The following is a 17,006-nucleotide window of genomic DNA, read 5'->3' as shown; positions in this document are numbered from 1 at the left end:
TTCCCTGAATACTCAACCTTCAGAGGTCTGTGGTGACAGGATTTCCCAGTGTTTTTTGTAACACTTGTTGAATTCTTCCGATTACTCTGATTTCTCTCCCTATAAGCTAATCTATGTATTTGAGGTACGTTGCACAGAGGTTTCTGTTTCTGCTGCACAGCATTCTTTGCTTGTGTTGAATACCAAAGTCTACCAGGGCTGGTTTTTAATCACGTGCCTTCCAGCACACAGAGGCTAGGGATGGTGGCTGCAGTCTCCCTCAGGCACTGCTTCAGAGATCTCAGAACTGCAGAGTCAGATTGGCTACAGTTATCAAATGGTTTTCAAGCCATTTGATACTGTTAGAAATTTACCTCAATAGTTTTTTTGTGAGGTGAGTCATTCCTCACACACTTAGATTGCATGAGTCACTCCTATTACTTTTTCTTCTGGTTATATCTCTTTTAAAAGTATCCTTTAGAAAGTGTAAAAATAGATATCCTCATAATCTTTAAGAGCAAATGAGACCCGTCTCAGATCTCCAATGTATTCAAAAGAATTCAGATCACTCCACTGATACAAAGCTGAAACCTTAGAAATAGCTGAGAGGCTGAAATGTGTTTAAGTGGTGTGAATAATCTTTTGAGAAACCCATGTTCTTTTCACTCAGACATGGTGAAAGAAAGAGACATCAATGAAGTGGCATTGTCTGCATGGTATGGCATCTTCAAAGAAGACAGACAAGCTCTCAACCAGCACTGCATTCTCAAAGGCTAAACAGACTGCAGTTCACAGATCCAAGCAGTCTGTCTCCTTTCTTCCTTTTTGTCTCATGTCTTATTTTTAGTGATAGCAGGACTGAAAAAATGTCAAGCTTTTATAAAGGAGCCATCATGTGTGAGAAAAGAAAATCGGGGTTTGATGCAAGGATCTTGGAAATATTGGTTCTGCAAAGCTTTACAGAAAGCAGGAATCTCCCAAAGCTGCTGGGCTGACCTGTAAGGTCACGTGGGAAAAGCAGTCAGTTGGAGAAGGGCAGCTCAAGCATGAAAGGGTTTGGGCAAAGTGGCGTGCACATCTCCCATGTTAGAGCACACGTGGGTCCCTGCAGTGAACAGTATGCTGGTGGATATTCTTTTCATTCTGGGATAACAAAAAGGAAGGGTATTTGACAAGATCCTAGATGGCAAGAGGCTGACAGCTTCAAATCATGCCCTTCAGCCACAACCTTGAATCACTGGGAAGAGCAAATAAACTTCACTGGGTGAGGAGCTTCCTTCCTTGGTCCTGCCAAGCTCAGAGCATGATGAATGCCACTGTGATAAAAGGCAAGACCTGGAAGACTGAGAGATCTCTGGCCTTGTAACCTTCTTAGAGGGAGTTAAGATTTTGATCTCTGCACATATATCCTTTGATGCAGCCAATTAGAAGAGGGAAGCTTGAAGTCAATGAAAAATTCCTTCAACTAACATCATTCTTCAAAGGAGGCACCTTTGTGCTGCAATGTTGAGTCGAGTGTGGAAGAAATTTTTGAGAGTTGTAGCATTGTAGCATGTAGTCTGGGAGGGTTTCTGAATCCAGTCAATATGGGTACAAATTGAAAAAGGGGGAATTTAGGTTAGATCGAAGGAAGGAATTCTTTAGTGCAAGGGTGGTTAGACATTGGAACAGGCTGGTCTAGTGGGAGGTGTTCCTACCCATGGTAGGGGGCATGATACTAAATGATTTTTAAGGGCACTCCTAACCCTTAACATTATATGATTCTATTATATTGTAACAGTAAAATCATCTGTGGATAAATGTTGATAAACATGAAATCAACAACAGAGACTCAATATAGTCTTAGGTCTGTAGGTACTTGTGGCACAAGAGGCCTTATCATGAGACATTTTAAAGCTGGAACAGAAGCCAATCCTGGATCTACCAAGAGATGTGTGTGTACAGGACTGACTGAAGCCATGTGACTAGTAGATAAAGTAGAACTGCTATGCGTTTTCTATATTTTCTTAAGCAGTCTGTGACTGACAACCATTGCCCAAGCTACCGAAAACTTAAGAAAACCTTTTTTGAGTCTTGTTCACAACAGCAAATTAGAAATACTACAAAAGTATTAGCCCCAAATGTAATGCTTGAGATGCTTATTACAATTACTTACAGAACTCAAACTTTAAAGTAAGAGGTAAAAACACTTCTTGAGATTTCATAAATTAGGTCTAGGAGCAGAAAAGCAGCATTGGCCTGCTTTTTGATATTCAGTTTGACATATGTGAGTACCACATAACTGGCTGAGATTTTCACATTGAGACTGATTCCCTGCCACAGCAAAATGAAAAAAAAAAAAAACAAAACAGCCAAAGGAGAAAATTAAGAGAAACTGGAAATGCAAAGGAGGGATTAAGAAGGGAATAAAAAAAAAGATATTTACAAGACTTTATAATTTGTCTTTCCCCCTTTTTATTTACACTATAAATGCCTTGGAGAGTCTTTTTACACATTTTTGGAGAGCCTTTTTACACATTTGTGTCACTATCAAGTAAGAAAATTTACTTGCTATGAATAACAATACATGTCTTGGAACAGCTGAATTAGAAGCAAATTATGCATTACCTTGCAATTGATTCCACCTTTCCTTTTCTTCCTGTTGATCCATCTGTAAGAAGCTCTTCATTCACTTTATCAGGCTTTTTCTGTACCTAGTCAGTAAAATAAATGCCTTTGTGCAACTTGGAATAGTTGATAGTAATTACTACTTGCATTGTGATATCTAACTACGGTGTACTAAGTGGTTAGGGACACTAAATATGGTGACTAATAAATCAGCCAGCACATTTCAAGCCCTCTGCACATCTTTATGCAAACAATAACCACAAGTGTGGCAAATTTTATCTCATTGTCCTCCCTCACGAGTTTGTGATCCAGCCATTAGCACCTCACAATGGAACTTAGCTGAAAGGAAATTGTCATTCTCATAAACTCCTCACAAGGAGAAAGTGACAAATTTGTCATTGAATCATAAGCTCTCCCATCCAACTTAAGCAATTTCTGCTGTTGTATCCAGATGCTTATAAAGGCTCAAGATTAATTTCATTTACTACCTCAATTTCCTTGATTAAAAGAAATCTGATTGCTTTTGAAAACCAAATACCTTCTCACACCCTGAATGTGTGAACATACTCAATTCTAATCATATTAATTTCATATGTTTATGCTGTCAAGCTAACACAGATTTCTGTTGACACTAAATCATGCGTGTTTTTAGCCAGTGCTCCTGAAGCCCCATCCTACAGATCAGTGAAGTGATTCAAGAGTTCAACTGAATGGCAGAGCTTACATATTCTAGTTATATGCTTAATACATACCACTTTTCACATAGAATAATATTCCTATTTTGGCTCAAAATAGGAAAACTAGGTACCCTTTTACCCATTCTCTGTGGTATAAAGACAGGCTCATTGTGCTCCGGAGTCTTACACACTTCCTCTGGGTTCTGGAAACTTTCAGTTACAGGACTGGGGAAGAGACTCGGACTCATCTCTGGTGTTTTAAAATATTTACAAAATAGCGGAAAATATACAGGATTATGAGGATCTTTCTCCTCAATACAAATGGTGCTCCATTAGCTGTTTTTGATACATCTAATGAAAGTAACATAATTTTGTTCACACAAATTTGGTCGCTGAGGGTAAAATTCAACACACCTGATTTTGACATCCACTCTGGAATCTGGACTTTGTGTAAAATCTCTCCTCAGTCACTGGAGAAAAATGGATGTCTCAAGAGGTCATTCTCTTGGTTTAAATCCAAATATATATGAGCTGGGATGAGCAGTCCTTTGGACTCTCTCCTGTGCCATAATCCTTTTGCTCCCAGCCCCGGAAAATCGTCCGACTAGCTGCAGTCCACAGGGGGTGGGAGGGGTATGGCAAGGACAAAGGGAAAAGACAAAGAAGGCTCTCTCTTCCTGGGACACCATCCCTCAGTTTATTCACGAAACTTTCCAGGGAGAAAAAAAAAGAGACAGAGCAGGAAGTGGCAGGAACTTTTATTCTGGGGGCAAGGGGGGTGGGGGAGAGTAAAGTACAGCCAATGGGGTGAAAGCAAATGGGAGGAGAGAGGGGAAGGATCCGACATGCTACAGACCCGGGGGGGAGCAACAGGGAGAAACCATTCCAGTGTAAACATAATTAGCTTAATGCAATACAACATCTCCCCCTTTTCAATTATATAAAGTTCAAAGCAGAGTTTAACAATTGAAGCCCACCACCCCGTGAGTCCCCAGTGTTTGAACAATTCACTGAACCAGTCCGTGCAAACAAGATGACAATTGGGATAGGGCTCATCACGAGGTTGAGTGAGAGGTAGGTTTTCACCAAAAGGAAGAACATTTTTAAAGCATAGTAACAGTCAGTGGGTGTCTGCTGGACAGTAACCACATGACAGGAAGGTTTCTTCTCCCTCTTTCCGCCGGTGTCTTCTTTTGGAAGTGACTGCCACTTGTTTTCCATCTCCTTCTGCTGGGGCTGGGTTTTTGGGAACAAAAGGCTTTACCCATTTCTGAGGTATCCATCAAGGGCCTGTAGGGGTGGTCACACGCGTAGCCGCGCCCTCAAGTGACAAGTTCATAAGGGTCCTTGGTCTGCCAGGTTTCTGGGTCCCTGATTAAGACCGGTGGACGCTGTGACAACTTAAATTGATCACCACTGCTAAAATGCCAAACCACCAGGGGACTCATGTTTTCAAATGAACAGTTCAGAAAACTGATGGTAAACATAGCTTTACAAAGCTTTTGTTGTGGCGACATCCACACTGTCCCACCTACTTTACCTGGCTAGGACTTATTTGAGCGTCTGGTGTGTACTCAATCACAGCTTGACCTGTGGGGGAGTGGGGGATGCCAGTTTTGTGTTCCACTCCCCACTGCTGGACAAATTCCAGGAACTCCTTGGATTTGTACGCTGTGCCATTATCTGTTTTAATTTCCCTAGGGATCCCCAGCACTGAAAAGGCCTGCACCATGTGCTGTTTGGCATGCACAGCTTTTCCCCCTGCATGGGCAGAGGCATAAACTGCACCTGAGTATGTGTCAATGCTTACATGTACATATTTAAGGCAACCAAAATTGGGAAATGTATGTAATGTCTGTCTGCCACACTTTGCAGCTCCCAAGGCCTCGGGGGTTAACCCCGATACCCAGTGACAGCATGGAATGGAGCTGACAATTGGGACAGGTAGCCACAATGGCTTTAGCCTGACTCCATGTTAGCTGGAACTGACGAATCAGTCCAGGCACATTTTGATGGTATTGCTGATGGCTCAGCTTAGCCTGCTGGAATATGTATAGAAGACGTACCTTTTCGGCTGGAGCAGCAAGGGAATCAGCTCTGTGGTTCCCTTGTGTGATTGCACTTGGCAAATTGGTATGTGACCTCACATGCATCACTTAGAAAGGATGTTCTTGAGTTTAAACTAATTAAATTAGTTTGGAGAGCAACCTAAAGATATGTTTGTTCTCAATGTCCTTGAGAACTGCCTGCTCTGCTCTGGACACCACCCCTGCGACATAGGCTGAGTCAGTAACCAAACTGATTGGCTCCAAAAACTTCTCAAAGGCTCTCACAGCTGCAGCCAGTTCACCTATCTGGGGTGACCCTTCCACAAACTCAACATCAGCTTCCCAAAGCCTGTGGATTTCTCCAAGTCATCACCGACTTGTGGGATGCTCCAGACACGTCAGTGAATACTGTGAGAGCTTTGAGTGGCCTATGTCTCTTTTTCTCATGAGGAATGAGGTGGAATTCCGCATGAAACAATTTGTGTGATGGTGCATCGCCTGATATTTGTCCACTGTAGCTGTCCAGAGCTAACTGGAGGTTAGCATTGCTCTGCAGCAGGTGCTCAAACATCTCTTTGGTCAGCCTCTCAGGGGAGTGTTTGCCTTCTCCAGAGAGTCTGACCAGAAGGTGAGTACACATAAGGTTACAACCTGCCAGTTCCTGCAGCCTCACCCTGGCCTTTTGGATCAGCTGAGCCATCAGCTCTTGTGGCTTGGTGATGGTTTTGGGTCGTTGGTGGGAGAGGAAGATTCACTCTATGATGAAGAGTGAATCTCTCTGCCCTTTGATCCACTGGAATATCAACCCATGTAAGTGTGGTAGTTTCCAGGACAATGAATTTGAAAGGCAGCTCAGGCTTATAGTGATGAGCGTGTCTCTCAGTCAGAGCCCGTTGTGCTTTTTCAATTGCAGTTTCTGCCTCTGGGGTCAGTTCCGTGGGAGAAAGAAACTCTCTCTCCCCCTTCAATAAATTGAGCAGGGGATGCAGGTCCTTGTTACTGAGACCCAGCCAGGGAATGGAGATCCACTAGGGTTTTGGGATTATTAACAATTTCCAATTTCTGCAGGACAACTGTCCGCGCGGTGATCTCCAGGCACAGGTACTTCCAAGGCGGCATCCTTTGAACTTTGTCTTCCTGTAGCTGGAATCCAGCAGAGGTTAAAACTTTAACCACTGGTCAAGCGTGTGTTGGAGTATAGTGTCATTGGGGCAGCACACAAGCACATCACCCATGCAGTGTAAGACGATGGCTTCCCTTTTTTCAGCATGCACTGGGGACAGCAATGAAGCCACGTACCACTGGCAGATGGAAGGACTGCATTTCATTCCCTGAGGCAGAACCTTCTGGTGGTACTGTTTCATTGGGGCCTCCCAGTTGACCGCAGGGACCGAGAAAGCAAACTGTGGTGCATCTGCTGGGTGTAGGGGAGTTTGGAGTTTGGAAGAAATAGTCTTTGATGTCTAGGACCGCCAATTGCCAATTTTGTGGGAGCATCATTGGGGCGGGCATCCCAGGTTGGAGTGACCCCGTGTCCTCAATTACTTTGTTTATCTCCCTCAGATCCTGAAGGAGGAGCCACTTATCCTTCCCTGGCTTCTTTATTACAAAGACCAGGAAATTCCAAGGGCTGGTTGTTTCCTCTATGTGGCCTTTGGCCAATTCCTCCTCCACGAGCTCTTCAAGCGCCCTGAGATTTTCCTTACTGAGTGGCCACTGATTTAACCAGACTGGATTATCATCCAGCCCCGTTAACTTTTGGGTAGGGCGCTCCACAGTGGCTGCTTCTAAAATTCCTGGGGAGTCTCAGGGATGGTTAGTTTGAGCCCCTGCACTGGGACATGGTGTCTCTCCCCCCTCAGGGGGCACTTGTAGTCAGTGACAAATGGATGGACACTGGCCAATTTCCCATCTGGCCCCTCAGTTTGAACAATGCTCTTAGAAACTCTTGCCAACTTCACTCCTGCTACACCTTAGATTTTGCCAGCCACGGGTTGCAGTTCCCAATGTGAAGGCCATACCCTTTCAGGTATGATCGTCACATCTGCCCCTGTGTCAATCAACCCTTCCACATGGAGATGATCTGATCCATGGGTTAGGTTGCATCCCATGATGGGTTTATCCTCGCCAGCCACTTCTGCGCAGTAGACTCCAGGCATTTTGTCATCTACTGGGATCTCTGCTGGAATGGCCTGGGTGATGATTTGCCCCTTGGCCAAATAGAAGGGTGGCTGAGGGTAATGTGCCAGGAAGGTGAGGTGTGTTAAGTCTCCCTTGATTGTCATGGGAGCCACCTCAATCTCCATGAATGTGTGTGCTGTGTCCCCAATAACAAAATACTCACTATCCAGTCCTGTCACGTCTTGTGAATTGTCCAGCAGGTCACTCCAATGACTGTCCAATGAGTAGACCTGAAAAGAAAAGCTTCGGCAGTTACAAGTCTGGATCGCTTGTGAGGCTGCCAGACTTTGTTAGGCATGCGTTCCATAAAATGATTTTTCTGCAGTCCCACACCCCACTTCCCTTCCTCCCCTTTATCAATTAAGAGAGAGGCTTTTCCCACTTTGGGGCCTGCTACATTTATATTATTGCGCTGGGCGGGACTGCACTCTAATTCCAGTTCTTTTGTTGGTTGGCTACTGCTTCCGTTTGGTATTGCTTCTTTTGGTGCTGGCTTTGAGGACAGTCTCTGGCGAAGTGTGCTGGCCTTCTGCACTGGAAGCATGTGATATGCTGGATCTGCTCTGACAACATCTGTGGCTTTTTCATTCCTGGTGTTGTTGCTGCCACAGTCCTTGGGTTTGTCAGTCCCGGCCTCCCATCTTGTGCACCAAACAGCTCTGCTTTCTTGGTACACTCCTTGGTCATCTGTGCCATGGTAGGTGAAGGATCAATGGGCAGTCTCAGGATCACCCTGTGACAGGCCTCGTTGGCATTCCTCTGAGCCATCTCCTTAATCAGTTCTGCCTGCGCCACTGATCCTTCCACTTGCCTTTTTTATTTCTGCTCGAAGCCGGTCGACAAACTGCAAAAAACTTTCTGAGGGAAACTGTTTAACATTAACATAGCTGCCCTGAGTTTCAACTGTTGGCAATTGGTTAAAAACTTTTTCTGCCACAAATCTTATCTAAAATGGATTTTGTTAGCACCTAAGCCTGGTCCTCAGGTTTAGCCCACATCCCCTCATCACACAGATGTTCAAAAGTTATTTCATTATCATCTGCATCTTTTGCACCCTGGGTCCTTTGCTTGAGCTCAACCAGGAGACTTTTTAAGGATCCCTTCCATGTGCTTTCCCAAAGATCGAACTCTGAGGGGGTTAGGAGACACTGGAAGAGGTCTCTGAGATCAGCTGGAACTAACTCATGAGATGTTAAAGTAGCTCTCCACATTCCCTTAAACATTTCACTACCTCTACCAAACTCTCTTTGGGCTTTACAGATTTCTTTTATATTTTGGTAAGAGAAGGACTGATAGTGTCTATTTATGGGTATAGCTTCTTCATCATCCCCAGGGTCCTCACCGCCTGGGCCCCCCGCCCACCCCCACCTGCAGTGGGTCCAGTGAGGGGCTCAGCCCTACCCCTGTGGGAGCCAGTCAGGGCTTCACCCACCCCCCACTGCAGGTGCGGGGGTTGTTGAACCGCAGCACTGAGAAAACCAAAAACCCGCAGCTGCCGTGCGGTAGAGCCGGAAAACCCGCAGCTGTGCGCTTCATTGGACGAACTTGTGTGGCAAACCTGCGCCACTCACACTCATCCTTTCCTGGGTCCTCGGCTGGCCCGGGGCTGTGCAGAAGTCGTCGATGTCCTGAGACCAACCTTCCTGGGCTTAGGAAGGCTGTTGGTCCTGCCCTTGTAGCTGTGGTTACACAAAAAGCAACTCGCTGCAACAAAGTAGCTGACAATCCAAAGCTTGTACAATCTACATGCGGGTTCCCAGCTGCTCATGGGATCTCTGTCCTTAAGACAAGCTCCCACGTTAGACGCCAAACTGCGGTAACCCTTTTGTTCCCAGTCGCGGACAATCATCCAACTAGCTGCAGTCCACAGGGGGTGGGAGGGGTATGGCAAGGACAATGGGAAAAGATGAAGGCTCTCTCTTCCTGGGACACTGTCCCTCAGCTTCTTCATGGAACTTTCTTCCTCCAAGAGACTGAGCAGGAAGTGGAGGGAACTTTTATTCTGGGGGTAAGGGGGTGGGGGAGAGTAAGCTACAGCCAATGGGGTGAAAGCAAATGGGAGGAGAGAGGGGAAGGATCTGACATGCTACGGACCTGGCAGGGAGCAACAGGGAGAAACCATTCCAGTGTAAACATAGCTAGCTTAATGCACCGTGACACTCCTGCTATGCAGAAAGGGAATTCAAGTCACCACGATTACATGTTTGAGAACCTTGAGCTAGATGAGAGAAATGTTATCCATGTTTAACAGCTATTTAACAGATCTCTCACACAATTATTATAACCTGATTGGATCAAATGAACTGCATTAATTTGTACCTTCTTCTCTTTAAATATACAAAATCTAAATTATATATTTCAGAATAAATATTTCAGTATAACTATTTCAATTAATTATAGCCTGAGACATATAAGCATGTCATATTTCATACAAGGGAACACTGCATACATACTTGAACTTCGATAATTTTGCTTCTGAAGTTGTTTAATACCACAATAAGGTCTGTCAGGTCAACTCCAGAATCTGTTCCTTCATGGCTGTGAAGAGAAAAAAAACCCAGACAAATGTACTGACTCATTAAAATATGTATTGGTATTTGGGTTTAATTAGAGAATAAGGTTTAGAATTGCTGAAACCTACAGAAAAAAATTATTCCACTCACATCTAATTATATTTTAACTTCAAAAACTTTGAGTTTTATTAATCACTGGACATTGTCCACAGTCATCACCTTCACTTTTTAATTTGAATTTTTTTTAATTTACTAATCAATGAAATACTGCAGTAACCTAGAGCTAAACACATTGCTATGTATTATATATATATATATATAAAATATTCAAATATTAACAAATTTTTAGACCTGGAAAACATCTTAGAAATTGTGTGATGGCATGAAATGTACTTTTAAAATAGATCTGCTTTAAAAAGTATAGGGAAGGCTTCATTACAATGCTGAGACAGTGAATATTGGCTTTCAAATGTACCCCTTTATTGGCTTTGGAAACTACCCCTGAAGACACGGCTGTGCAAGCACCACATGAACCTCTGCCCTACTGAACATCAGTTTAAAGCCATTCAGGTGTCTCCAAACTATACTGCAGTCCAAAGAGTAGCTAATATGAAAAACGTTCCTGTGATGCTGTATAATTACATAATTTTCAAATTTTCTAGCTTTTGCACCTCAATAGCCCATATATTTCCCCTTCAATCCCTTCTGTCTTTTATCAGCATTATGCGGGTTCCTCTCGCTAAAGATGCCCATATAAAAATGGGTTTAAGAAAGTAATCTGCCACCACTTAGGCTTAATTTTTTTTCCCCTGGAAAACTGAAATATTTAAATCTTGTTTCAATAAATATCATACCACTTACCTACACACTGCAGGATTTTACACACTCATCTGAATTTAATGTATTTTTTTGTAAAATGTGCCTGCAATCACTAAGTCTCATGGAGATGGCCTATCCTTGCACAAAACAACGTTCAGAATTATCTCAACTTTTCTACTCTCTATTGCAGTTTTATTTTCACACTTTTAAAATACCTTACATATGCACAACCAGCCAACAACGGTCTTTTCATCTCAGCAATGTATAATGCTCAGACTTTAATTCCATTTTAAATAAAGTGTGTCACTAAAAAAATCTAAAATAGTAAAATATGATCCAAACACAAACTGCTGATAGCAGCAGCCAACCTGATGTTCCCATATTTGTCCCTAGTGTTCACACAACCAAAATTTTCTGTTATTCACTCAGTTACCTCAAAATCCCCATGCTATGAATTTTGTAGGTAGATACAAAGAATTCTGCTGATAAAGAGCATTTTCCAAAGTCTGCAATATTCTCAGAGCATTTGGTTTGGATGTAAATTCAACAACATTGATTTGTTTCCCTAAATCTCTTTCATGGATACCTCCTTGTGGGCTCCATCTTTACTGTGTGCCAACTGTTTTTCTCTGCACAGAACTCAGTTTGATGAATTTCTATACTACTATGAACAACCTTTTTAAATCTAAGCAAAACACCTTGCATACTGACAGCACTATGACATATGTAATAACAGCTACCTTATTGTTACGTAATTATGAAAAGCTAAACATGTCTAGTGGATTATTTATGTCACAACTTTAACATGTTTCAAAACACTTAGATGCTTCTAATACAAATTACAAAGTGATTGTAAATCGGTACTTACAAAGTAAGTACTGATATAACACAAACTATAATTTTCCTTATGGGAAACAAAAGAATTTGGGCTCAACAAATGGAGATCCTTCAAAACCATAAGCCCAAGAAACAGACATAAAACTCCTTGCCCAAATTGTAAGAGATACACCTTTCAGCTAAGCAGTCTGCATGACATGTAGAAAAAATTATATCTACCTGCCTTTTAAAAAAGTAAAATATTCATCAGGATTTTATATATATATATATCTTTAGCTATAAATAATTGTTTGCAATCTTATCTTGCACTATCTACTTGTTTTCCTACCAACATCAAAGTCCCAATAATAAGCAATGCTCAGATTATTGTTGAGTATAACAATTTTTATTTTCCTAATATTTATAGTAATTTATTAATAACAAATTGATATACAAGCATGACTGCATGAAAATAATGATCCTTGTTAGAAGCAGTCTATAAGAAAAAGGCAGCTTATTTCAAATGTTGTGTATTTACATGTAGTAAAAATAAATTACTTCCAACTATGAGAGATGTAGAACATTCTAAAACACCCTTTATAATGCAGGGGCATTGAGGCCTGTGCCTCAAAGAAAACAGGTCAATCTCACAGTTCAACAGCAGAGGGTATGACTAATCTGTGGATGGAGATTATACTGCAACAGCTCTTGGCAAAATTCCATCCTATCAAACAGCTGCCTGAGTTCTGATAGCAACTTCATACTATTAATATTGTAAAAGAAATATCAAAGATCCTGGCGCAGCCCCGCAAACATACTTTTCCTGTTGTGTTTTAAGTCTACAGTTGGAATAATGAGATGAAATAAATCGCATTGTCTAGATTCCTCATGAGGTATTAGTTTCTAGTAACTTAGCTGAGTTTAATTAAGCCTATTTGTGTTACAGAGGGAAAATGGGCAAAACTCCAGCAGATAATTTAAATTTCCTTTGATCCAGACAAGAATGTAGAGTGGTTTTGTTTAATTTTGTTTCATTATTTAAGTTAACTACACCTCATTACATTATTTTTTAAACCATGTTATCATATATAAATCACTTTATATTTCTTAAGAATTAAATGATAAATTAGACAAATGGTACAGATACAGTTGGTGGAGATTAGGTGAGCCTCTAAGGGTAAGGACTGTTTTTCTGCTTTTTCAACAGATTGTAAGTGATTTCTGGAAAAACAAATTGAAAATTGCAAACAAACAGAATGACTAACATCCTATTAATATTTCTCCCTGTAACACTGATATTAACTAAATGTTCTTAGAGGTTTGTCAAGTTTTTTTGGTTTTTAATAGTAGCTGATAATTAACAACATATCGAACTATGCATTCCTGGGCTCCCAGTAATAATAATTGTTTTATAAGAAACAGACCTATTTCAGGCCTATTTCAATTACCTAGAGGGGGAAGAGACATAACAGGAAAAAGGGGAAAAAAAGGAAGAATTGAAGCTGAAATTAAATAAACTGTACTGCTCCTCTAGAAGGGATTAGATCTAAAGCTTCAAGAGAAAGCTCTCATGTGCTACAGGTTTATGCTTTTACATAAAACATGGGGGAAAGGTGATTATTCTAAGGAACAGTTGGAATGATGGTGAGCATATATATTCCTTTACATGAAAATCAACCATGGAAATTACAAATCTAGAAGCCTTAGAGATGCCACCTAAATGCCAGTTACAGGAATACAGCTTTCTATGGACAGAGGTTTCTCCCAAGAGAGGGAAATGTGGTGGAGTCAACATGTAGCCAGGGTCTTGAAATGAAGGATGCTTTGATATCCCAAGGTGGAGCTGTAATCACAGTGATCCTTAGATGACTTAGACAACTCAGAATTAATGGAAGAAAAAAGTCTAGAACAGAAATGACTACAATGCTCCTGTTAAAAAAAGATGCCACCTATAAATATACTGCATTCAGAGGCATCCTCAAGGCTGAAAAAAAAAATGAGAGGGGAATTCGTGCTACTTCCTCCAGTTGATCAAGATAGTTCTGGAGAGCAGTGCTCCATTGGATATATTCTTGAAATTACATGTTAACTGTGTTGGGAATGCCAAAATATTAATCAACAGAACTATGAGTGACATTTCTACAGAATTTGGTGCAAGCCATTGTGTGATAATGCTAACCATCCATGGAACCGATAGGGCAAGTGCTTGGTAGCTGTATAGTAAGAGACACTGCTAGCATTTTGGCTAGCTTGGGTTTATTATGCATTAACATACTGAAATGCCTTCAAAACACATGAAGCCATCAAGCAACAATCAATACAGGAAATAAGGTATCCCTTACAAATTTTAAATCATCATTTGCATCTTATACTTTTTTAATGCTATCTTTGCTCATTTTCCTTCAGTATTGTCAGATCTTTCAAAATATGTTGCACTTTCAGATTTCTGTTTCCAAATGATGGATTCATACTTACGAAAAGATCTGATAAATCTCCTCAGATCTTCCTTTACGCAATCTCAGTGTCCAAGCACCTGGATTTGCTTTCAGCTGAAAATAGCCCTAAGTAAAAAAGACAGTTCTGGTTGCATTTCAGACTTAACCATTTTCATATAAAAAAATCAATTATTCAACATTTATACTAGCCCTGAAGGAAGTGTGTTGGTGATGCAACCAACTATCACCTTTCCTGTAGGTCCATTTTAATGTCTTTCAGTGCTCCATTTGTTTCTAGCTGAATTTTAGTTGCATACAAAAACTCCACCAAGGACAGCAAGTAAAAGAGCAGCAAAGAAACAAATTATTGAACTGACCCTAAATTGAAAAGCTTCTTTGAAACTCAAAATTTTTGTCTGGAGCAACTTTCCAAGTCATCACAATTCCTTCCCATTTTAGGAACACTGTAAACAGCTATCACTATGTTGAAGTCATACAGAGCAAGCTTTGAAATGTGAAGAATTGTTGGAAGTTTCATCATGCCAAACATAATCTACTGTTGAGACCATATTCAATACTTGTGCAAAAATCAAAGATTCATAATTTATTAAGCATTTCATTCCCTATGATACAGTATTTAGAGAAACTAGAGAACAGATAGGTAAAAGGTTTTATTCATCAAAATCCTTCCTCATAAAATTCCCTTAGCCAATAGAAAATAAATCTTTTACTTCAGAAGTCACATGGTCTTCTGCTCTACAGACTGCAAACATGAAAAATAATTACTTTGCATGATAAGAGGAATTCTCAGGTTTGGGTATGTCCCATCAAGGCTCTAAGCACTTACCTAAAGCATCTAAAATGGGAGCATTCTTTTGCCTGAATCATTGTGTAACAAAAAGGGTTATTTTAATCAGAATGTGAATCATACTTTACATTTATCAGGGATCTCAACCTGACTATAACTGCCTCCTACCACCTACTAGAGGCAATTAGGCTGCCAGTTTAGGCACTACAGGCAAGAGTATAAAATTAGGCCGTATTCAAACCTATACTGTATCACAGGAGAGGAGCAGGGGAGAAAGCTCAGCAAATTGGAGATGAGCTCAGCTCCACGATGTGTCTGTTACTTTTAGCATTACTAAGCTTGCAACAGAGGGAAATGGATTTAAAGCAAAAGATGCTCATGAAGAATTCTCACAAGAAGTGTGCAATTGTAATGACTATTCCTCTACTAAGTACTTACAAGGTTGGCCATCACAATAGTATCAACCATGACAGGATTCTTCTTTGTGCCCAGAGTGAACTGTAACCCTCGAGGAGGTTGTCCAGTTTTCACATCAAAGCAATGTCCTTCAAGTAATATATGTTCCAGTTCATATTCTGCTATAACAGCCCCTTGTATCTACGGAAGGGATGCTTAATCAATAAATTATGTCACTTAACTATGTGGGAAAAACAAAACATTACAGTCACAAACATGTTGTGCGGGATTTACCTCAAGGTAACTCCCACAGTCAAAACAACCACAAGAAGATTCTATCCAGGGGGAACTTCACCAAATTATAAAACAGGTATCCAAGGCAATGAGGAAGGATCACTCTCTGGAGGGACCTTCTCTCCACTGACTGTTGAGGAAGCTAAGGCACCTCTGCCTTGGTAAGGTAAATCCTAACTTTACTTTCACAATACATTTTCCAAATACACAGCTTTAGTCAACAAAACACCTTCAATATTTTGCTTAAGCTTATTGACGCAAACAAATTTAATGACTTTGAAGATGGGGGATTAAAATAGAATTAAATGATAATTGGCAGAATTGTGAACTAATAGAGGGTGAAATACATTTTGAACTACATGAATAAACAGTCATATATTCCAGTTTATATGAAGATTTACCTAGGTTACAAGAACTAGGAAATACAAAGAATCCTTCAATTCTTAAATTTATGTTAAATATAGTCTTTTTCCAAACACAAAGCTCAACATAGCAGGTAAATTGCTTTAACTTGTATTTTGTATTCTGATTTTTTCCTATTCCACTGCTTTAAGACTTGTATTTTTTGTTTTTTTTAAGAGAGAAAATGAAGACAAGGTGATGATAATAGAAATGGTAAAATGTTGACTTAATAATCAATTACCAAAGAAAATATTTCTGGAGAAGAGACACAAGACAAATCTTGCAACATTTCCACTTCTCTCTTGAAGTAGAAGGGCCAACACAAGTCTCACCATGTTTGCGAACTACTACTTACTTCCTGCAAATGAATGTTATCAAGGTCACAGGAACTGTTTACTGCTTCAACCAACCAGCTTTCAGGAGTGATCATGTTTAGGGTCAAAAGAGGTGATTCTGGCAATTCTAGGAATTTTGCTACAGGTTCAGAAGGAACCTTGTTGATTCCGTAAGTTAATTCTGGTTCCAGAACAAAACGATAGAAGCTGTTGAAAAAGAAGTGTGGCAAAACCACAACTTTTAGTGAAATACAAAGTGCAAACATGAAGCTCTTCTAAAGTATTTTCAAATACAGTGAATATTTACCAAGTATGATGAAATTTGGAGGCAAAGTAGCTCCCTATTCTTTTGGAATATCATCAGGCAATACCTACAGAATCTCAAATGGGCTGGTAGATGAACACAGACCTATTCACTTTTGGTAGTTTTGCTGTGGACATGCTTATTTTCCATAAACATTCTAAAGGCTACGTAAATGAATACCAAGAGGTGCATCTAGACAGCTTGACTGCTAGCAGCCTTGAATTCTCAGAATCTGTATCACTGAACTAAGCAGGACTAATCTCTATCGGACAAAAGGTCTTCGGGAACAGCACCTGCCACTAGCAGCAGCAAAGACAGAGCAGAGGAAAGGTAGTTTCTCTGTTCCTCTCCAGCTTTTACTCCAATTATTTCACATGTAAAAGTTCTCCAAA

General features: G+C 40.7%; 1 protein-coding gene across 3 annotated transcripts in view; it reads right to left on the bottom strand.

Moving 5' to 3' along the window:
* Positions 1-17,006, bottom strand: part of UGGT2 (UDP-glucose glycoprotein glucosyltransferase 2) — an 84,191-nt gene that overhangs the window by 11,362 nt on the left and 55,823 nt on the right. For all 3 annotated transcript variants that reach the window (XM_058855356.1, XM_058855337.1, XM_058855346.1), the window contains 5 exons: positions 16,331-16,517; positions 15,322-15,480; positions 14,116-14,201; positions 9,946-10,030; positions 2,587-2,672 (listed from right to left, as the gene is read on the bottom strand). In XM_058855356.1, coding sequence (XP_058711339.1) covers positions 2,587-2,672; positions 9,946-10,030; positions 14,116-14,201; positions 15,322-15,480; positions 16,331-16,517 — 603 coding nt within the window. The remainder of the gene's footprint in view (positions 1-2,586; positions 2,673-9,945; positions 10,031-14,115; positions 14,202-15,321; positions 15,481-16,330; positions 16,518-17,006) is intronic.

Source organism: Poecile atricapillus, chromosome 1, assembly GCF_030490865.1.
Source record: "Poecile atricapillus isolate bPoeAtr1 chromosome 1, bPoeAtr1.hap1, whole genome shotgun sequence".
NCBI classification, from domain to species: domain Eukaryota; kingdom Metazoa; phylum Chordata; class Aves; order Passeriformes; family Paridae; genus Poecile; species Poecile atricapillus.
The sequence above is the reverse complement of the archived record's forward strand: the minus strand, read 5'-3'. Positions and strand labels throughout refer to the sequence as shown.